The following is a 22,564-nucleotide window of genomic DNA, read 5'->3' on the forward strand; positions in this document are numbered from 1 at the left end:
ACACTGATCCAACAACAATGAAAGTGAAATCCTTTTTGTTTTATATCAAAGAAGATTAAGATTGAAACAAAGTATCACCAACTTATTAGTTGTATCTCATGTCATTGGAGAACTTTATTATTAGTGGCTCGGTAACATTTGACACGTTATTGTCGCATGAAGTCACACCCTTGCAAGTGCTAGAGTCAATGGAAGAATTTTTTTTTTTTTTTTTTTTGGGTTTCAATATAAAGAAAATGAAAAGGCTAGTGAAATATAGTTTAGTTGGTTGAATTCTTCCATCTCTACTTTTGTGGGCTAAGGTTCGAAACCACCAAGTACCTAATGAATACATGGGCGCAGAGGTTCAAAACCCTCAGACACCATATGAATATTTGTGTAAACTCCCCTTCTCAATCGCTTATACTAAAATTTAAACAAATTTAAAAAGGGGAAAACACTCTCTTTATAGATATGACCAAAAAGGTTAAAAGATGCTTTATGCCAAGTTACACAGAACACCATTCTCAAGCCCAATGGCCCAAACAAAACCTTCAAGACAAATCTTCCACCTATGAGAAGATATCTCATTGTGAGGCTTTAGCTCCCAGCCACATCATCCTAAACTATAAAGCTGACTGATGTTGCTAGCTAGCTAGCAACTTGCTCCCTCATTCTTCAATGGCCTATGCTTTGTACTTGGTACCTTTAAGCTCCTTAAAAGCCACACCAGAACCAGGTCTCTCTCTCTCTCTCTCTCTCTCTCTCTCTCTCTCTCTCTTGTTTATCTGAGTTGTTAATTGATCACTGACTCAATGCTTACCGAATGTATAGGCAACCATAGCAGCACTCAAGGGCCTGTTCGAATAGATAACCTGGTTCAAAACTCTACAACTGCTAGGTTTTTCCATGTGAAAGCTAAGGTTCTTTTACTCTTTCCTCCTTTAATCTTACTTGAATTACTTGCTAATTTGCAAAATATTTGGAATTCAAATTATTTTTGGATATACATAGCTTTGATGCATAGATAAGTAGATGTTAGATATGTTGGATGCTGAAACTTTGGTCTTTTTGATCCCAATAGGCTGAAAAAAGTAATGAAAGCATAAAACCCAACAGCATGGTTTGCTCTGATTGTGAAGGAAATGGTAAGCTGGCTGTTGGAAATAAAGAGTGCTAAGCATGTAATCTGTTTGGATTTGGATAAATTTGTATTGTGCTGTGAAATTGAGCAGGTGCAATTCTCTGCTCACAATGCAAAGGTAGTGGAGTGAACTCTGCTGATCTCTTCAATGGGCAGTTTAAAGCTGGTGACTCATGTTGGCTTTGCGGGTAACCAAGCACCTTCTCCCTCCTTTTTTTTACATGGCCACCATCCTTCATTGCCATCACAAAAGAACACAATTTTGCAACTCACTGAGACAGATTCTACGCATTGTTTCGTTCTTATTGTTAGCATTTCCTTGCAGTGGAAGAAAGGAGATGTTGTGCGGAAATTGCAACGGAGCTGGGTTTCTTGGAGGATTTATGAGCACTTCTGATACTACGTCTGACTGATGAAGCTAGCCTTTCTCTCTGCCAAATTTGAAGTATGTAATTAGGTGCACAACCTTCCCAGCTTCATACTTATGTACATTGCACTATGTATAGGTGATGAAGTCTTTATAAGCATATGAAATCTTCAATTACAATATTTATTTCTCGAAATACATTCATGACCTTGTAGCCTATTAGTACTTGCTATGGATGGAAACTTATGGGATTTCAGATTATAATGTGGAGTTTGCTGTTTGGAATCGAATTTGATTGGGAATTTCATCTTAAAATATGCATATATTTGAATCTTATAAGTACAGATAGAAGTAGAAGGTTTTCATATATCCATTAGCTTCGTATGGCTCATTGGGATGTCTTAGTGATGGCCATCTGAAAATGGTTAATGGCTCCTGATGAATTCAGTCATATTTCGCTCAAGCAAACGGGTTGCCTCAGATTCAGGGTGAAAAACATGAAACACATGAGACTCCTTCTCAGCCTCCACCAGCTTCACTTCTTTAACTCCTTTTTTCTGCAGAAACTCAGCATACATCACTCCCCTCTCTTTCAAAAAATCCAACCCTGCCACATAAACTGCCACAGCGGGGAACTCATCAATCCATTCAGTTGCAGACAGTTGTGTCTTCTCAAAGTTACATCCGAAATAGTCATGGTTGGAGCCCTCAGGTATACTTAGTCTCCAAAACATGTCAATGCTTGCCACATCCCCTGCTCCCTCTTCAGCCATCTCTTTCTCAGTTCTCTTTTCACTCCCAAAATAAGGATGTATCAACAATAAGCCGCTTATTTTGACATGACTGATTTTATTCCAAATAACTTTCACAGCAACATTGTGTGATATGTTTCCCCCTGCACTGTCCCCGGAGAGAAACACCCGGGAGAGGTCAGCTTGGTCCAGCCATGGCTCAGAGCTTACTTGGTGACCAAGCCAATCAAGTGTGCAGTAACAGTCTTCATAAGCTATGGGGAGCCGGTTCTCTGGAGCTAAACGGTAGTCAACCGAAATAACAATGGATTGGGATGCAACAGAGAAGCCTCCTAGGAAATGATGGTAGCCAGGCCATGTGGTTGAGCCAATGCAGAAGCCACCACCATGAAAATAAACCACTACTGGAAGCTTACTCAAGGATGTTGGATTACCAGGAAGGAAAATCCTTCCAGTAATTGGCTTTGAGGAGTCAATGATCACATCCTTGGACTTGAATCCGTTAGTTGATTCTGGTGAGGCAGGGACCACACCCGGCACAAAGCGTTTTACAGATCCATCAGAAAGAACTTCAAGAAAGTCTGGTGCTTCTTCAACTGTGGACATTTTTCTTCAAATGGAAAAGATTACAATGCACCAAAAAGATTCACATGAATGGTTGAGTCTTTGGAGGTTTAAATAGGTTTATTGAGCATTGTAAAAGCTTTACATTTTGCATGATATACTTAGCATGAACTGGTGATGAAGGATTAAAAAATCATTAGAAAACTGGTGCAGGTAAGGATTTGATGTTAGGTTCCTCATGTAAAGTGCATTAGATAATAAATAATAAATAAGTCATCAGTATTAGAGAAAGGGTTGGTAGAAACTGAAAAACTTAGCAGTCAAATAGTGTGTCATGTATGTTCCTTTTTAAAATACAAAGTATAGTCTAAGCTTATTAATCTAGTTTACGGAAAGAGAATTCGAATTTGAGTGCAAGGGATCGAACACGTTTCTTTATAATAAGCATATTACCCCATGCCCCCATTGTGTTATTCTTCCCCACCCAAATACAACTACTCCAAGATTGTCAAAATTTTCAAAGGGAAAATGAGAATATAAAATTATAATAAAAATTCTGAAACCTTTAACATGGGATAAGCTTTGAATTTTTTCCTTTATTATTACTCTTTCCAGGAGAGATATCCAAATTCCTATAGACCTCCAAACTACCCGTTTTGGTAGAATTGCTGTCTGGGAAAAGCAAATTAATTATATCCATACAATCATCTTTTACTTGAGCGGCTATCTCGTACCTCAATTTGACATGCAAACATCACGCTTGGACATGGCGACTGACAATGGCCAGGGAAAAAAGAAATGATTTCTAAGGCTCAATCACATCATTATGAGCATACAATTTGTATCTGATACTGGTGTTAATTCATTAATAAAAGGAAACCTACATTCCAAATTTGTCAAATGAATTTATTTGGCCGCCTGTTCTAAAATAGGTATATTCTTCAAATCCTCCTCTACCACATTGGTTTGCAAAGGGGGCAATGAGAAGGCACTGACGGTTGAGCTTCCACTCCGAACTTCTTTCAAGACACGCAATGCCGATATAGTTTGTCTCACATACACGCTCTCCATATGCTTTATTTCTGCAAGTTCTGTAGGAGCTCTAAATAGCCTATCTCTATTTTCAGTCACAGTCGTAGACTCACACCGTTCTTCCACTTTGGTTGCTTCAGATGGGACTGATGGGCCATTCTTCGAGAAAACATGATCAAGCATTGCCTCACACTCCTTCACAAGCTTGTTCAGTACATCAGTTGTGAAGAATGGCTGTTGCATGACCCTTTGGACAAAGGGAAAGCGAATTAGAGCACCAGTTCGCTTGTCATGCTTCTTTAGTATCTTCAAAAGTCCTGTGGAGAAAATAGGAAGCAAAAACACCAAAAAAGCACATTTCAGGCTTCTAACAGTTGGGAAAAATCAAGGGTTGACAAGTTCCTCTATCAATTCTAGCCATTCATTTTGTGCAGATGAAAACTAAAAACCCAAACCAATGATCTTAAGTAAATTCAATCAAACTCTCCATGTTCGCTTTACTGGGTTTTACAGCATTAACAACATGTAATATTGCATAATTAGTATTTTGCAATTACAACAATAAGAGATTCATCTAATGCGCATTTGCATAACCAGAATGTCAATCTTTTCAAGACTAAGCCTCTCTTCTGCAAGCCATGCACAACTACGAGATAAAGATTTGTACCTGTATAGTTGAGGGCACTGTAATTCTCTAACAAAACCATCTCTCCATGAAAATCCACTATTTCTCTTCCTACTTTCATCAACTCCTCAGCCGAATCGTTCGCTTCTGCTACCCTGTCTTGCAGCTCCTGCATTCCAAAACCAGACCCAGAATATATAAGTAGTGAAAGAAGCCATCAACTCTTGGCAAAGAAGATAATACAGTTAATATAGCATGGCTGACAATGATTGCTGTGGTGCTTTAGGCCAAAACGTATCTAAAGCATTAAGCATGGCAGACTCTTCCTTAATCCTATCGCGCAAGGTGATTAAAGACAGAAGAATTACAAGTCACAGTAAAATTAAACTGAGGGTCACAAAATGAAACACGGGCAAAGTTTTTCAATACAATTTTGCCAATCAAACTTGGTGATTAAGGATGGAAGAACAAATTGCAAGTCACAATAAAACTAAATCCAGGGTCAGAAAATGAAAAGTTGGCTCAGTTTTCTTTCTATTCAATTGGCTAATCAAACTCAAATTACAAACATAAATCTACAGCATAGTTACAAGAATCTGCGCCAATCAGCAGCAGAACATGGCCTAAAACAACGAAAAACTAACCAATTTCATCCAAAATTCAATATTATGCATTAAAGACAATCTTTTAATCTCCTGAAGCAAAATTACCATACAAAACTGAACATAAAGTTTCTGAAATCCCAAGCAGCAATTCAATCTCTCAATTTCTAAGCAAGTTCTCATATTCCAAAAAGAATGAGAGGAAAATTTTTGTAAAGAACAAAAAAAAAAAAAAAAATTATACCTTCCATCTAATAACATACTCTTCCTCTTTCTCCTCAAAAAAAACATTGAACTTTTCCATTTCGTTCTCTAACAACCTCACAAAATCGGTGACCTCCTTGGAAACCTCAGCACCTTCGCCACCCTCGCAGGCGATAGCTCCACCGTCCGTACGGTCGTCGTCGTCGGCCAATCTGGGCCGTTTATTGGGAGGCTTGTCTCCGTCTTTGGGATAGATCAGCTTCAGCTGCTTCTTCAAGTCCTTGTACGATAAAAACTTGTCCCGCCATTCTGGTAAGGCCTCCTCGATCAGGATGCCGAGGCTCTTTGAGAACTTCATGCTCCCGCGCTACACCCAACACCCGAATATGGAAATTCTCCGGTGAAGTGTCGGGTATTGAGACGGCGATGTTTGGGGGAGATGAGAGAGAGAGAGAGAGAGAGAGAGAGAGAGAGAATGGTGATTAAAGCTCCCTCATATTTAGAAGTGGAATTAGAATATTCGTCAAGTGGGTTATGGGGAATATTCTCTTTGTTGATTAAAGGATTTTATTTTATCTTATCTTTTCCTTTTTCTTTTTCTTTTTGATATTATCTTTAGGACTTTTTTGTTTTGGCCCTCATTTCTTCATAATGTTGTTTTCTCTATATGAATTAAAAATACAGGCTTTATCATATAAGAACAAATAGAAAGACACTAAGATAAGATAAGAGCATTCATAATAGGATGGTGTATAAGGGGGTGTATGTTAAATATACACCCTTTATCACTAGAATTATATCCAACGGGAAGATGTAAATAGTTGTAAATATACATCACCACCATAAAGATGTAAAATAAAATGCACATTTGCATTTATTTTTACATCTTTTGCAGGTGGGACCCACCCGAGAAAAGAGAGGAAAAATGAAGAAAAGGGGATGTAAAAGTGGTTTTACATCGTTTTCTATTGGAGCAAAAAACGTATTTACACCCCCCGAAGATGTAAAGGGGATGTAAAAGTGGCTTTACACCCCCGAAAATACACCCCCCACTATGGATGTCCTAAAATGATTGAGTCTCTCAAAAATTGGATAAATCGGTTTAGTCACTGTCCATAATGACTTGAAATAATCAAAAATTGGATAAATCGGTTCAATCACTGTCCATGGTGACGTGAAATAACTCTTATGTCACTGTCGAATAGTAACCCAATAGTATTTCATGTCATCATGGGATAATGACTAAACCAATTTATCCAATTTTGGAGGGGCTGGACCATTTTAACATTTTGTCTTATGTGAAGGACTTTTTTATCTTTTTCTCTTTTTTTTAATAAATTACATATTTTTAAAATATTTTACTCAGAATCCACGTGGCGTGTTATTGGACATTTAGGCTCTACACATGTGTCAAGTAATCAGTTTAATATCATTTCTAACATAATCTCACGACAAGAACCAATTTGATATACGCAACGTAAACTTAAGGACCAACCATGTCACAAAAAAACATAAATGACCAAATGTGATAATTTCGTAATCATCATAGACCATTTGTGATTTTTTTTATTTTATATAAAAAGCCTTGTTTTATAGATTGAATTCAAATAATAGTATGGATGATTTTTATTTACTCCAAACTAGGGGTGGGCACTCAAACCGGCAAACCGGAAATCCGAGCCGAACCAAACTAAAAAAAAACCGAGTTGACCAAAAAGTCAAAAACCGAACCAGACCAGTTTGGACCGGTTTCGGATCCGGTTCCATGTCTTCAAAAACCGAACCGGGCCGAACCGAACCGGTGAAACTAAAAAAATATATAATTTCAATATATATTTATATTTAATGCTATATTTTTAATTTCACTATAAAAAACTTAATATTTATCCAAGTTCAATGTCAAAATATCTCTCTTTTCTCACTTTAATATTTATTTTTTATATGAAATTGAATAATTTGTTAATTTTCAAGTAAAAAAATAATATTTTAGTTGAGAATTGTATTACAAAACAATTTTTAAAAATAATTTTTATAATCCGGTTCAAAACCGAACCGGAATCGAAACCGGTTCAAACCAAACCGGACAGTTTTTGAATTTTTTTAATTAAAACCGAACCGAACCAAACCGCATAAATAGTACCTGATCGATTCTAATTTGAGGCAAAAACCGGTCCAAACCGAACCGTGCCCACCCCTACTCCAAACCATTTAAATTTTGGGGTTTTAGATTGCAAATTCCACTTACTTAATAGATTAATCTTGAATGCACAAATTTATAGAATGGGGATTCACTATTATACCCAATATAGGGGCCCAAATTATAAAAATACCCTATATGAAATGGACTTTAGAAACACACCCAAAATCCATTTACAACATAATAAAGAGGCTTTTAACTTCTTATAAATTACAAAACTGCCATCAATTTCTTAAAACACGCACAACCCCAAAACCTCATAAAAAAAATATAAAACACTCAATAGGGCATTAAAGTAATTTAATAATCATAATTAAATTCAATAGGATCAGCTGTCATTTTTTGGGTTTATTTATAGAAATTAAATTATGTAGGATTTATTTATATCATTGGTACTAAGAATGGGTATATGACCAAATATCTCTTTAAGGAATGATGATGGGACTGGTGGTGCAAAATCTTGCTTACTTGGTGATATTTCTATTTTAATGCTAGAAGATGTCTAGAATTTGAATTTATCATTTCTCATTCATAAAGGAAAAATGAGTACACACAAAAGCAAGTATGGAGTGTATGCCCCTTGATATTTCCCTATTTTTTATAGATAAAATTACAAGACTACCCTTCAAATCCCTAATGGTATGTTTACTAATCAGGAGTTGGAATTCTCATCAGAAATTGAATTCCACCTATGGAGGATTCCTGCGTTTACTTCACATCAAGGAATTGAAAAGTAAGTGGGGCCCACACAAAATTAGTAATTGAATTCCTGATTTTGGAGGAATTCAATTATTGGGCGGGAGGTGGTATTCTAATTACTGGAGAACTAACCCATTAGAAATTCATTTTTTTTTTACCCATTGCATTCTCACACAATTTTTTAAATTCTAAATTTGTCATCTACTTTAACCTAACAACAAGGGCATTCTAGTAATTAGCACCACTCCTACCCCTATTTCATATGGTTTAGTAAACAACTTCAATTGGAATCCAAAATCTAACTCCCCTCAATGCATATGGTTTAGTAAACAACTTCAATAGGAAGCTGTAATCTAATTATCCTTAATCCAACTCGTTCTCAATTCAATTCATCCTCAATTCAGTTCCTCCTAATCCAATTACGGATTAGTAAACATATCATAAGGGCGTTCATTTATCTTTCTTTGCTCATGTTCGCTTTTGTTGTTCTGCTCACTCTCACAATTCCTCTCATTGTCTCAAAATTTCGCTGTTCTTGTGACTTCCACAATTGTAGCTTCATCCACAATTTAAAGGTTTAAAAAAAAAAAAAAACTTAATTTGAATTGCATATAATAATTTAATGAATGATATAGTTACATTACATTTGTTGATAACAATTAATGCACAAAGTAATGTGTGAATTTATTTGAGCTACAATTTTTTTTAATTTTAAATATCACGAGGTGTCCCCATACTCAAAGGGTGACATTAATTACCGCTCAAGGTTTGGCTTGCTCATAGCCGCAAAATGCTTCAAACGGATTTCGAACCCCTATCATTCAGGCAACAGGTAGCACGCCAACCAGAGGTAATAATTTACCAATCGCATCACACCTTGTGTTTTTTAGATTAGTGAGTGGTGTTGCCAAATGATTTGAGATTTTGTATAAGTTGTGCCTTTGTATTTGAATATTTTTATTTTGACTTGTATCCTATTTTTCTTTGTTTTATCACCGAAAATGTTATTTCGTAAAAAGTATAAATATTTTGAAAAGGCATAAAATTCTATAACATAAAAGTCAAACAGTTAAATAGAAAAATACATAAACTTATTCCAATAAATAAAAATAAAGTCTCCTAAAAATAATCAATAGTTAAAAGGGATCTTCACTAATATACCTAAAATAGGAGCTGAAATTATAAAAAAACCCCACATGAAAAACACTTCATAAACACACCCAAAATCCATTTATTAAATAACAAATTAGTGTTGAAGTTCCAATAAATTACAGCACTGCCCCTATCAAGCCCAACAGAAAAAAACTCAAAAAACACCCAAAACAAACCCAGCCCAAATTTATAAACAAGCCCAAACATTGTACCATCTCGTATTCCATAACTTTCCGCCCAAAAAAACATTATAGAATTACACTGTTAATACTATGCCGTAGAACTGTCATAGAATTACACTGTTAATACTATGCCGTAGAACTGTCATAGAATTACACTGTTAATACTATGCCGTAGAACTGTCTTGCTATTAAACTGTTATGACATTATTATTTGCTGAATTATTATTTAAACAACATTATTGTTCAGGGGCGCTTTTTACCTACACAATAGGACAGTATTGTACAAACATAACATTAAAAAAAAATAAAAAATAACGAAAACCAAGGGTCTGTCCCCACAACCCTTCATTCTCCATCAAACCTCCGCAAATCATATCATAAAAGTACATTGTTAATACCATGTCATGAAAGTACATTGTTAATATCATGTCATAAAAGTGCATTGTTAATACCATGCTATATTGTTAATACAATTTCATAGAAAAACATTCTTAATACAATTTCATAGAAAAACATTGTAAATACTATTTCATACAAAAAATCCAAAAAACCCTAACAAGAGATTCGATATCCTTTGCTGCCACCTCCAATTGTCCATAGTTTCACCAGATACAATTGCAAAGGCACAAGGAAATACCTTTATAAGAAGAAAAAAAAAGTACACTGTTAATACTATGTCACAGAAGTACATTGTTAATACTATGTCATAGAACTATTTTCCTAGGAAAAATCACATTTTTGCATATCATAAAATCACATTGTCCATAGTTTTACCAGAAGCAATCGCAAAGGCCCTCTACAAGAAGAAAAAAAAAAAGTACACTGTTAATACTGTGTCATAGAACTACCTTCCTAGTGAAAATCACATTATGCATATCATAAACTTTAAGTGCACAACTATATGAGCAAAAAATAGCGCATGCTTTGTTACTGAAAAATCTGTTAATACTATGTCATGGAAGTACACTGTTAATACTATGTCATAGAAATCAACTCAATTGCAGGGTATGAACAGTTTAACAACTATTCATACCACTTACTGGAAGCTAACAACTATATTTCATTTGCATAATAGTTACGATAAAAATGTACAACTACAAAAACCCCATGTTCATAAACCAACAACCTTGAAAAACATAACGGAAAACACAACCTTTTGAACAAACCTAGGAACCCAGAGCAAAAACCCCATGTTCGTAAAGTAGCAACCTTGAAATACAACTGAAATTGAAAGAACAAGTGATGTAGGTGAACTGGTTTGGCAACAAGTTGCTGCCAAAATTGCCATGACAGAAACAAACAGTATGAGTTGCAGCAGCCAATGCCTTGATTTTCTTTTCATTTTTTGCCACTGGTAAAAAATATTAAATGTCTTCTTCCTTGCTAACTAATGGCAACAAACTTTATACTGACCAAACCCCTTTGCAGTTTCCATGGATATGGTTACTAATTAAGATTAGTAAATTTGATGTGACACAAAAGCAAATGGATATTGCTGGCTAGAAAACCGAGCACAGTGAGAGACAAACAAAATTTGAAAAGAGAATTTTGCATTCCATTATCAGAACAGAAACCATTCAATCAATACTCCAATTTTGCATTCCATTATTTGAAGAAAAAAAAAGGAAAAAAAAGAAGAAGATTGGAGACTGAGAAAGAGAAAACAATTGTTATCAACTGCAAAGAATCTTGAGCATAAAATAAAAATGCTCAGAAAGTGGTCCAATTTTCTGTACAAGCTATCGCTCTCTCTGTCTCCCTATGATATTCTTAAGCCTAAAAGAATTTAAGAAAAAAGTTTACTTTGCACCTCAATTGCACAAGCCAACAGCTACTGTTAAATTTGCTTCCTCTCATATTGTCTCGCTTGAAGTTCTCATATTAACATTATTTCAAAAAACAGATGCTACTAGCATTCCAACAACCCCGAATACCAAGCATACCGTCAAAGTCAAATGATAACTTATCTCTAAAAATTCCCAAAAGTCCCTACAATACCTATACCAACATATTCATACTAACAAGGGGAGTAAATTTTGGTCTTGGACCTCGGCCAAAAAGTGGCCGGAGCAATTCGGAACACTGCCAAAGCCGTCGGTCAAACTAGGGTGTATTGATTAATTTCCAAAACTCCAAAATCTATCCTAACCACATACATAAACAGCTAGAGTATGAAAAGTAGATGAAGTTTCATACCTCGATCGACGGAAACAACAGCCGGAGTCGCCGAAAACGACGTCGGAAAACTCGAAATCCACAGACCTTTCTGAGCTTTTAGCGGCGTCGTGAGCGGCTGATGTGGCTGGGCTTTAGCCCAGACTTGATCGTCGGCCCTGGCCGATCCTTTTCCGACCGCTCTCACTGCTGGCCGTGGCCGGAGCACCAAGATCGCTGGCCTGCTTTCCGCCAATTGAGAGAGACGACAGAGAGAGCGTCCAAAATTTTTCAAAAAAACTAATTTAATACTGAATGGGTAATAAAGGTATTTCATTTAAGTAATTAAACTAAAAAATGTAACAGCTGTCATTTTTGGGTATTTTTTGGGTGTGTTTATATACATTGAATAGTATAGGGTATATTTATAGTTTCATGTCTAGGAATGGGTATTTAACTAATTTTGTATAGTTAAAAATCCAAATAAATTGTGTAATAAAAAAAAAGGTTAAAAAATTGAAGAAAACAATGAAATTTTAAAAGAAATGCTGAACTGAAAAATTCTGAGGCAGAAAGATTCTGACAATTAATTTGTCTCAACATAATGATTATCCTTTCTTCATCGTCAAATCAAAGTAAACAATAATCACAGCAGATGGGAAATGAGCGATCACACTTTTTTGACCAAGGCATTTCATCGAGCACTTGGCAGATGGCATTTACTATTTTGAATTTTCTTTTCCTTTTTTCGATTTTAGTCCGAGTCACAAAGCGGGAACTTCTTGAGGAAGGGCAACTGAAAAGGCGTGAAGGACAAGCTCAGTGCTCACGCTTGTTGGGTTTCATTCGTATAAGTCTCTCTCCTCACAGGCTCAGTCTCTCTCGCGCATTGTCTCGCTCCGATTTCGAATTTTAGCTTCAAGAGGTCAGTGTGGCTTTTCTCTTTCCTGACTCTAATTTCTGTTAATCTGTGATTGTTTCCCGAGAAAATGTGGGAATAAAGTGTTTATTTTTTGTTTAATTTTGTGAGAATATGATCAGTTTCTGTTCAGTTTGGCTCTTTATGAGCAAAATGAATAGCGGATGATGAGTTTGAGAAAAAATTTCCTTTGTTAACATTACATGTTTTGAATTCTATGCCAAATAATTTTATCAATCCTCTGCATTTTGTCATGATGTATTGAATTATGGGAAGGGGGTAGGAGCTCCCATAATGTGGAAGCCCTTTTTCCCAAACCAGATACATCGATCCCAATCTGGGTTAGGTGTGGCAGGGCTATGAGTTGATCTTTTGTAAAATAGGTGCAAGGGGATCTTGGACCTTTTAGTTGTGGAGGCCACTGTTCTTGTTTTGCTTTACACCCTTTTATGCTTCAAAATTCATTGAATTTCTTGCCGTCTTTGTATTTGAGTGGAAAACAAAACACAAAACTTTTTGTTTTGTACTTCGTGTGCTATTCTTCAATCCAGATTGATTTAGTGGTAGATTAGAACCTCAATCCTTGGGCCTGCGTACAACATCCTTTTTCTGATAAGCAAGGACGTTCAGGAACAAGTCTTTGTACAATATTTGCATTATAGTTCTTCAGTTTTTGTTAAGAAGAAAACACAGAGATGAGATTCAACTTTTCCCATCCTCAGCGGTCATGGTTACCAAAAGGTTCTTTTTTTTTTTTGGTGGTTCCTGGGCTATTACTTTGGTGGATGAATTCTTTTGTGAATGCTAATCTATGTTACCATATTTGCTCACGCACACGTTTTTTATTTGTATCCATTCAACTGATGAGGTTATTTCATTTTCTTTTTCTCTTTTGTTCTCAAGCTTTGAAGTGGCAGTGGATATTTCTTACAGAAAATGGAATTCGAAGGAAGTGAAAATGGCTCAGTAGTAACTCAAGTCAGTTTTGGTGGATTTCAGCATCATGCTAGGGCAAAAGATCTTGTAACCTACTTGGAAGATGAAATTGGGCTTGTATATAGGTGTAGGTTAAAAACTTCTTGGACCCCTCCAGAGTCCTTCCCAAATTTCGAGATCAATACTGCAGATGTTAAAAGAACAGATGACTATAGCAGGGTGGAGCCCCATGCATTTGTGCATTTTGTATCACCTGATTCAGTAACTTTTGCTATGGATGCAGCAGGCCGTTGTGAACTTTTTTTTAACAATGAACCATTGAAAGTAAGTTTGGGCCCTGAGAATCCATATTTTTTGAACAGGAGGAGGAGGACCAAAACTCCATTCAAGTTATCTGATGTGCATGTTGAGATTGGAAGTTTAGTTCACCAAGATGAGTTTTTTGTTTCTTGGAGAGGACCTCCTTATGGGGTGGATTTTATTGTGGATCCTTTTGATGGAACATGCAAGTTTTGCTTTACAATGGACACTGCATTTTCATTTAAAGGGACAAAGAAGCATGCAGTGATTAAATGTGATTTTAAGGTGGAGTTCTTGGTAAGAGAAATCACTGAAATCAAACAATACACAGACACCTCATATCTTGTGATTCTGTTGCGGCTGACATCATCACCCTGGGTTTCATATAGAACTGCTGATGATGACATTGACCAATCAGTCCCATTCGATTTGTTGGATGATGATGATCCTTGGATTAGAACCACAGATTTTACTCCTAGTGGGCCCATTGGGCGTTGTAATTCTTACAGAGTTTTAATACCACCTCGCCATGGTGCGAAGTTGAAGAAGGCCATGAATTATCTTAGAGAACGAAGGGTGAAGGAGGTTTGCATCAAATGGCCACCTAAGATTCAGGATGAACCTGATTTTGGAATGTCTAATACAGAGCCTTTCTTCAGTATTCAGTACAAGGAAGGTATTTCCTTTGAGATAATGTTCTTGGTTAATGCAGTAATGCACAAGGGCACTGTTAATCAGCACCAGTTGTCAGACAGTTTCTTTCATTTACTGAGGAGCCAACCAAAGGAGATCAATGTGGCTGCATTGAAGCACCTGTGTTCTTACAGAAGCCCAGTTTTTGACGCATGTGAGAGGCTGAAAGTTGTCCAAGATTGGTTGCTGAAGAATCCCAAGCTTGTCAAGGATCCTAAGCGGTTGGATGATATTGCTGAAGTTAGGAGGTTGGTCATCACCCCAACTAAGGCCTATTGTCTTCCACCCGAGGTTGAACTATCCAATAGGGTTCTTAGAAAATATAAGGAAGTTGCTGATCGGTTTTTAAGGGTTACCTTTATGGATGAAGGCATGCAGAAAATTAATTCCAATGTTCTGAACTACTATGTTGCTCCTATTGTGAAGGAAATCACGTCAAATTCCTTTTTACAGAAAACAAACGTGTTTAAAAGGTTTAGGACCATTCTGAATGATGGATTTTACTTATGCGGTCGTAAGTACACTTTCCTGGCCTTCTCATCCAATCAATTGAGAGACCGTTCTGCCTGGTTCTTTGCTGAATCCGTGAACATTAGTGTCGGCAAGATCACTAGTTGGATGGGGAAGTTCAACAACAAAAATGTAGCAAAATGTGCTGCTAGGATGGGTCAGTGTTTTTCGTCTACATATGCAACTGTAGAAGTTCCATCAAGTGAGGTAAATGACATTCCAGATATTGAGAGGAATGGGTATGTTTTTTCGGATGGGATTGGTATGATCACTCCTGACCTTGCACTGGAAGTTGCAGAGAAATTGAAATTGGACAGAAATCCACCTTGTGCATATCAAATAAGATTTGCTGGCTGTAAGGGGGTTGTGGCTTGTTGGCCATCCAAAGGCGATGGGTTCCGGCTTTCTTTGAGGACTAGCATGAACAAGTTTGAGTCAAAGCATACGACATTGGAAATCTGTTCTTGGACTAGGTATCAGCCAGGTTTCTTAAACAGGCAGATTATAACGTTGCTTTCAACACTAAACGTTGAAGATGAAATATTCTGGAGGATGCAGGAGAAGATGGTTCTCAAATTAAACAAGATGCTCGTGGACACGGATGTGGCATTTGATGTTCTCACTGCATCCTGCGCTGAGCAAGGAAATGCAGCAGCTATAATGTTGAGTGCAGGTTTCAAGCCCCAGACAGAACCTCATCTACGAGGCATGTTAACCTGTATACAAGCCGCACAGCTTTGGGGCCTTAGGGAAAAGGCTAGGATTTTCGTCCATTCTGGGAGATGGCTTATGGGTGTTCTTGATGAGCTAGGAGTACTTGAGCAAGGTCAGTGCTTTGTCCAAGTGTCTACCCCATCGCTAGAGAGCTGTTTTGCAAAGCATGGCTCTAGTTTTGCTCAGATAGAGAGGAATCTTCAAGTGATTAAAGGATACGTTGTGATAGCAAAGAATCCTTGCCTTCATCCTGGAGATATAAGGATTCTTGAAGCAGTTGATGCCCCAGGTTTGCACCACTTATATGATTGCCTTGTTTTCCCTCAAAATGGTGATAGGCCCCACACGGATGAAGCTTCTGGAAGTGACCTAGACGGGGACCTCTACTTTGTCACATGGGATGAAAATCTTATTCCTCCAAGTAAGAAGAGCTGGATGCCTATGCAGTATGATCCTGCAGAAGCCAAACTTCAGGGGCGTCCTGTTACTCAGCAGGTACTTACCTACCATTTTTAGTGATTATCTATTATATTCTATGATATTAAACTTTGGGAACATGATTATCATTATTTTTTCTCTTTCCATGATTGCTTTTCTTTCTTAGACAAGCAACCTTCTCATTATCTGCATGCTTCTACAAGAAATATTAATAAATAACACTGTAGTGTCGTTATATTGGATAAGGCATGTCAGACTCCTATTTTTTAAGGAATTTTCTTGTAGAGTTGATAATGTTTGTACGCTGTCCTTGTACAACAAGATTTTGTTTTATGCTCTGTGGGAGCATGTAAGCTTTTGTTACCAGATTTCCTGCAAACGCAATTACTAAAGGTCTGAATATGTAGAATTCAACCTATATTTAAGGATTCTAGGTCAGGATCTTAAGCTCTGATACCATGTTAAGTTTTGTTTCTTTACCATTGTTTCTTAAAAGCTTAAATTATTAAAATGCATGTCACTAAATGTTTTATATTTTATTAGCATGAGTTGTCATCATGAAGTTTCCTAGCAAGTGGTTTTTGTACAAGAAACTATTCTATTAATCAACACATCCATAGCAAAATCATATCACTAAAATGTGGCTGAATTCTGAGCCATTGTCTAAATTAAGAATCAAGCTATGATTCATGGTAACTTGTCTTCATTTATATTAGGTTACATTCTACATTGTTTGTTTTTCCTTGTTGGGTTACACTATTTTGAAATCCCAAATTTGTCACGGACACTCTTACTATCATTAGAGTCTAAGCTGGTAAGCTGGGGACTACAATTTTCTTATAAGCTGACGTTTCCCCTCACATGGTCCTCTCCCCACTACTAAAGGGCCCAAAGTGTAGAGTTCAACTTATACTGGGAGGTTGTAGTTTCAAGGATTTATCTCCCTCTCTGATACCATGTTAAATTTGTTTTGGCTTTACCATTGTTATTAAAAGCTTAAACTATTAAGATGCATGTCAAGAAGTATCCATGAGTTGTCATTGTGAAGTTTCCTTGCAAATGGTGTGTGATCACAAGAAATTATTTTAATAAACATATTCACAGAAAAATCATACCAATAAGATGTGGTAGGATTCTGAACAATTGTATAAAGTAAGAATTGAGCCATGATTCTTGGTAACCTGTTCTGTATTTGTTTTAGGTCTAATTATAAGTAGTGTTTTCCTTGTTGGGTTTACACAATTTTGGAATCCCAATTTGTCACGGACACTCTCTTACTGTCATTGTGTTTATACCACAGGATATAATAGATTTTTTTGTGAAAAACATGACGAATGAGAACCTAGGGCCGATATGCAATGCACATGTGGTTCATGCTGACCGCAGTGATTATGGGGCTTTGGATGTGAACTGCCTTAAACTAGCTGAGTTAGCAGCATTAGCAGTTGATTTTCCAAAAACCGGGAAGATTGTTTCCCTACCACAGCACCTAAAGCCAAGGTTGTACCCAGATTTCTTGGGGAAAGAAGACAACCAGTCATACAAGTCAACTAAAATTTTGGGGAGACTCTATCGCAAGGTTAGAGATGCGTATGATGAAGATGCTGCAACCTCTTCTGAGCTACATTATTTTCCCAGTGACATCCCATATGATATGGATCTTGAGGTTCCTGGAGCGGCTGATTTTGTATTTGATGCATGGGAGAAAAAGTGCTCGTATGATGGTCAGCTGAAGGGTCTAATGGGACAATATAAAGTCAAGAGGGAAGAAGAGATAGTTACTGGGCATGTTTGGTCGATCCCCAAGTCCAACAGCAAGAAACAAGGGGAGCTGAAAGAGCGGCTGAGTCATTCTTACAATGCTCTGAAAAAAGAATTCAGGCAAATGTTTGAGAACGTGGATTCAAATTTGGAGGCTCTTACTGATGATGAGAAGAATCTATTGTGTGAGAAGAAGGCCTCAGCATGGTATCAGGTAACTTACCACCCTAAATGGGTAAAACAATCGCCACCTTTGCAAGAGCCAGATGGTCCTGGAGATGTTGTGGTGATGTTGAGCTTTGCATGGATCGCAGCTGACTACCTTGCCCGAATCAAGATTAAGTGCCACGGAGTGGAACATATTGACTCTACAAAGCCAATCAACTCTTTGAAGAGGTACCTTGCTGATCGGATATGACAAGCATTTGAAGTCATTGAGATTGTGTCTCCTGTTGCTGTCTGTCAAACTTCATGGCGACAAGGCCATTCTGCCATTTCATTAGGTCCATTTTTATATTTCATTTTCTGTTTGGATTTTCCTTTGAAAGTACGACTTTATTGAAGCTATAAGTTTGTTGCTTGCTTGCAATTAAATGTCTTTTGGTTGACTGCAAAATATTTTTCTTTGCTCCTTTGAATCTTCAAAGCCTAATTGTTGGATCCATTAATCACTACCCATGTTTGAATCTTCAGGCATATACTGAAATTGCATGAGCTTCTACTTAGAGTCCTTTAATTCCTTATTTTAGCAAAAAAATTTCTTCTAAGGTTTCAGTTCACTTTTCTTTGATGGGTTTCAATATTGTTTTCCTCCAGGATCCAAGGAGTTCCTTATGGATTTCATAGCAAAATTAATGTCCATGAAAATGAAAATGAAAATGCAGCTCATTTCGCTTTCGGCTGTTGTCGGAAATTAATTTGGCAAAATCAAATTGTTCAAAGGGTTTCTTTCACCATAATGTAAGAATTAAGTATTTGGTACTCAATCCATTGAGTATTCTACGTCAGCTACAGTATTATACTCTAAAATGGTTTGATATGGTATACACAAGTAGATACATTCCATTTTGAGACTTGAGAGGGATCCACGACGACAATGAACGATCATCACAACAAAAAATCTTCTATATGTCACAGTCAATGTCACATCTACCATCAACTGCCCCATTTGATAATCACATGCCCCGAAATTAATCCTGCAATGAAAACTTGTCCCCTCTCTCTCTCTCTCTCTCTCTCTCTCTCTCAGATAGCAAAAGTGTCTGTAGATGAAGGGCTTTTAGTCTCCTTGATGTATGGAGCATTGATCACCCAACTACTGAGGGGGCTTTCTCTTCACGATTAGGTCAGTTTCACATTCATGGTCTCTCAATCGTACGGACACTAAAGGAGCAACTCATGTGGTCTCAGTTCATTGTAATTCACACCACAAGATGTGTTCCTCCTATTTTTCTCCCTCTTGAAAGCTCTACATCTACTTATCTTCTGGTCCAACAATACTCTAATTTGTTATTACCTCTTGAATTATTGGCAGTAAGTAAACTTCAAAATCATTCTGCTTACATTCACGACGAGAATTCAATTCTAGTCCTGCGATTTTCATGAACTAAAGTAATCCAACTTGATTATACCCAACTTGATTTGAATTTTTATTTATTTATTTTTTGTGATCAAAGATTTCTCAAATTGAGGAACGTTTAAGGAAATATTAAAGTTGGGGTTTTTTTTTTTTTTTTTTTTTTCAATTCAAATTAAAAATGAGTTTAAGAGAGGATTTGGTATGATTTGATATGTGATGTCTGCTAAGTTGATGCTGATTCTATTGATGTGGAAACAAAGCATGATGGGTATGTGAAAATTGCTTAACCAATCAACAGATGTTCTTTTCAATAGAATTAAGCATAATCAAATATAAGTTTCTTTTTCATTCCCAAAATTTCATTCATTTCATGTTCTAAGGCATGCAGCATAGCATGGAACTATCATGATGGTATGCACTTTTATGGTAATAATAATATATTATTATTATACCTTTTTGTGAATGTCTTTGAGATAGGCATGCCCCCAACATCTAATATAAAAAAGTATATAAATTCTATTTGATGCATTAAACAAAACAAAAAATATAGGTTGGAATGTCCTAGGTTCGAATTTACTGAGAAATAAAATGTCAGGTTTTTTTTGGTTTGTTGTTGGAATATAATACGAAAATCTAATTGCTGTTTTTTTTTTTTCTGCCTGAAAACTCTCACTGTAATTTATACAGCAATCATCTAAGACACACGACGACACCTAGTGGAGAATCAAGATATTATGAGAGTCCTAGGGTTTGGCCAAAAAGATAAAATAAACATTCCTATATATGGAAAATATCAGGTATATGTGTCAAATTCTTTTTACTATTTTTCTATTTTTGAATTTGTCCGTAAAAGGATGCACCAATGTTACTGAGTTTTTATTGTTTCATAAAATTTTAAATTTTAAATTTTTATTTTTTTTAATTTATAAAACGACAGCAGAACAATAACATGGTATGATGCTATGTGCATTTTTCTTTTCTCATCATATTTGGGTCATTAATACAAGATAAAGTGAACGTATAATTATTATATTTACCAAATTAGCAAGTCAACAAGTTATAAATTATATAAGTATGCTGAAATGAACCAAATCTGCAGAAAGAGGTGAGCTTAGTTATCTACATTTTACTATTTCAAGACAAGTATTTGCTACAACCAACCACAAACCTTGACCAGCATCTACAAGTGGTTTTAATTTAATTAGTCTTTATACAATTTTCCCAGTTACCAGTCACAACACAAGAGTGAGGTGGCATTTTATGATTTGATATACTACTGCTATACTTAACTTCAAGGACTGATTAAAGGCTAGGAATTGAAGCAGCTGGTTGGTTCCTAACTTCCCTTTAAATAATATTTCCTTCTTGAACATTACTTGTTGGTGAAGGAATTGGATAATTCCAATTAAGTAACTCTTCTATCATCTGCATTGCAAGCTTATCCTCTTCATCCTGATCTGCTTCACTCATTCCAGCCTCAATCAATCCCACCATTGATGAACTCGTCGATGACGAAAAGGATGAGGAGGATGAGGAGCACATGGATCCATGATGATCAGAAATGTGTTTCTTTTTCTTCCCAAGCTCGATCCTCATGACCCAATTCGAGCTTGCCCGCGATCCGGCAGGGCGCTTCTGCCACACCCCAATGTGAGAATTGTCATTGTCAAGCCTCAGGCAAGTGAGGGAGGGAGATGGGTCTTTGCAGCATTTTCTGAGCTTGGAGTTGAGCAGCTCTGAAAGTGCCTTGGTAGACCATGGAGAGTCTTGGTTAGTGGGCTTTGTGTCTTGACCAGAGCTGTTGTTGTTATTTGAGGTGGGGAAATTGGTCTTGGCATTTTGTCCATTCATCAATATGGCTGCTTGGTCATAAGCTCTTGCTGCTGCCTCAGCTGTCTCAAATGTCCCTAGCCACACTCTCCTCTTACTAAATTATAATCACAAACAACAACAAAAACCAAAGAGAAATCAAGAAAGATCAAAATCCTTGCAGATAGAAAAAGCATAATTAATATGCAGATAGTCTCACATGTTACGTTATGAAGTTATCATATTCTTTCTATTGTTAGAGAGTCTGATATGTTATGTTGTTAGACGGTTGGAAAAGTGTAAATGTATGGTGAACTTACAGTAAAGGGTGGCGAATTTCTGACACCCAAGAGCCCCACTGGCGCTGCCTCACTCCTCTGAACTTTCTGGACTGTACCATGTTATTAAAATTCAGAGAGAGAGAGATAGAGAGTTTTCAGAGATGGGATTTTAAGTATGCATAATATTGGGTGGATATCAAAGAGATGAAGAGAGTTTTGTGTACAATGTGGACATTTATAAGAACTGTCGGTAGCTTGCTTTGGTCGGAAAGTCTCTATGTAGTACAGAGTGCAATAAAGTTTTCACCTGCACAACACAAAAACCATTATAACACAACCCTCAGGTTCTTGACAACTGGAACCAAAGGAAAAATGAGCATCCTGTTATGCCCCTCTCTTCTGCCCACCCAAAAGAAAAGCATTTATTATTTCCATTATTTACACAACAGTTATCTTTTCTTCACACCCCCAATTTTTTTTTTCTTCTCTTTTTCATTTTTCCTTGGATGAGCATTAAGGTGTGTTTGGTTAGGGGTTGACTCAAAAGACTCTTGTGGATTTGTTATTTACTCTGCTAGGACCACAGGGGTCTCTAAATTATTGACCTTTTGATGTCTAAATTTATTGCTGGTGTTGAATTTTCTGACTATTATATCTGTAGCATGGGTTGAATTATTGAAAACTTTTTTACATGATTGGCTTAACATTCAATTTTTCAGACCTATCATGCTGATTTGTAAACTCCAACTGAATAAATAATTTGATGAGCAAGAGGCTGCCTTTTTTCCGGTCCCTTTCTTTTAATCTTTCAAGCAAAAGAATAACGTGACATCTTAGATTTACCAATATGTCGAATTTCGATTAGCTAATGGGATATGGTATACCTCAGTTGGTTGAGCTCTTCCACCTTCATTCATGTGGGCAAAGGTTCGAAATCCCCAAGCACCCAATGAATTTGTGTAAACCCCCTC

The 22,564-nt window shown here is 36.7% G+C and overlaps 5 protein-coding genes across 5 annotated transcripts; 2 read left to right on the forward strand and 3 right to left on the reverse strand.

Annotated features, from left to right (window-relative positions):
* Nucleotides 1–480: 480 nt before the first annotated feature.
* Nucleotides 481–1,780, forward strand: LOC117614285 (protein BUNDLE SHEATH DEFECTIVE 2, chloroplastic-like). Its single transcript, XM_034343046.1, has 5 exons — nt 481–718; nt 814–902; nt 1,064–1,127; nt 1,215–1,311; nt 1,449–1,780. The coding sequence occupies exons 1-5, from the start codon at nt 661–663 to the stop codon at nt 1,534–1,536; spliced, it is 396 nt and encodes a 131-aa protein (XP_034198937.1). The 5' UTR covers nt 481–660; the 3' UTR covers nt 1,537–1,780.
* On the reverse strand, nt 1,761–3,078 carry LOC117614284 (probable carboxylesterase 15). The gene has a single exon (XM_034343045.1). It carries the CDS (start codon nt 2,846–2,848, stop codon nt 1,916–1,918), a length of 933 nt encoding a protein of 310 aa, XP_034198936.1. The 5' UTR covers nt 2,849–3,078; the 3' UTR covers nt 1,761–1,915.
* A 363-nt stretch (nt 3,079–3,441) lies between these two features.
* On the reverse strand, nt 3,442–5,794 carry LOC117615589 (SPX domain-containing protein 1-like). The gene is made up of 3 exons (XM_034344691.1): nt 5,310–5,794; nt 4,506–4,632; nt 3,442–4,155 (listed from the first exon to the last, which is right to left on the reverse strand). Exons 1-3 carry the CDS (start codon nt 5,625–5,627, stop codon nt 3,713–3,715), a joined length of 888 nt encoding a protein of 295 aa, XP_034200582.1. The 5' UTR covers nt 5,628–5,794; the 3' UTR covers nt 3,442–3,712.
* Nucleotides 5,795–12,294: 6,500 nt separating this feature from the next.
* On the forward strand, nt 12,295–18,576 carry LOC117614246 (RNA-dependent RNA polymerase 6). The gene is made up of 3 exons (XM_034342988.1): nt 12,295–12,578; nt 13,476–16,220; nt 17,464–18,576. The coding sequence occupies exons 2-3, from the start codon at nt 13,509–13,511 to the stop codon at nt 18,340–18,342; spliced, it is 3,591 nt and encodes a 1,196-aa protein (XP_034198879.1). The 5' UTR covers nt 12,295–12,578; nt 13,476–13,508; the 3' UTR covers nt 18,343–18,576.
* A 2,021-nt stretch (nt 18,577–20,597) lies between these two features.
* LOC117614103 (ethylene-responsive transcription factor SHINE 2-like) lies at nt 20,598–22,508 on the reverse strand. The gene is made up of 3 exons (XM_034342796.1): nt 22,478–22,508; nt 21,633–21,900; nt 20,598–21,430 (listed from the first exon to the last, which is right to left on the reverse strand). The coding sequence occupies exons 2-3, from the start codon at nt 21,710–21,712 to the stop codon at nt 20,851–20,853; spliced, it is 660 nt and encodes a 219-aa protein (XP_034198687.1). The 5' UTR covers nt 21,713–21,900; nt 22,478–22,508; the 3' UTR covers nt 20,598–20,850.
* Between the last annotated feature and the right edge of the window lie 56 nt (nt 22,509–22,564).

The sequence above is a fragment of the Prunus dulcis genome, chromosome 1, assembly GCF_902201215.1.
Source record: "Prunus dulcis chromosome 1, ALMONDv2, whole genome shotgun sequence".
In the NCBI taxonomy this organism is placed as follows: domain Eukaryota; kingdom Viridiplantae; phylum Streptophyta; class Magnoliopsida; order Rosales; family Rosaceae; genus Prunus; species Prunus dulcis.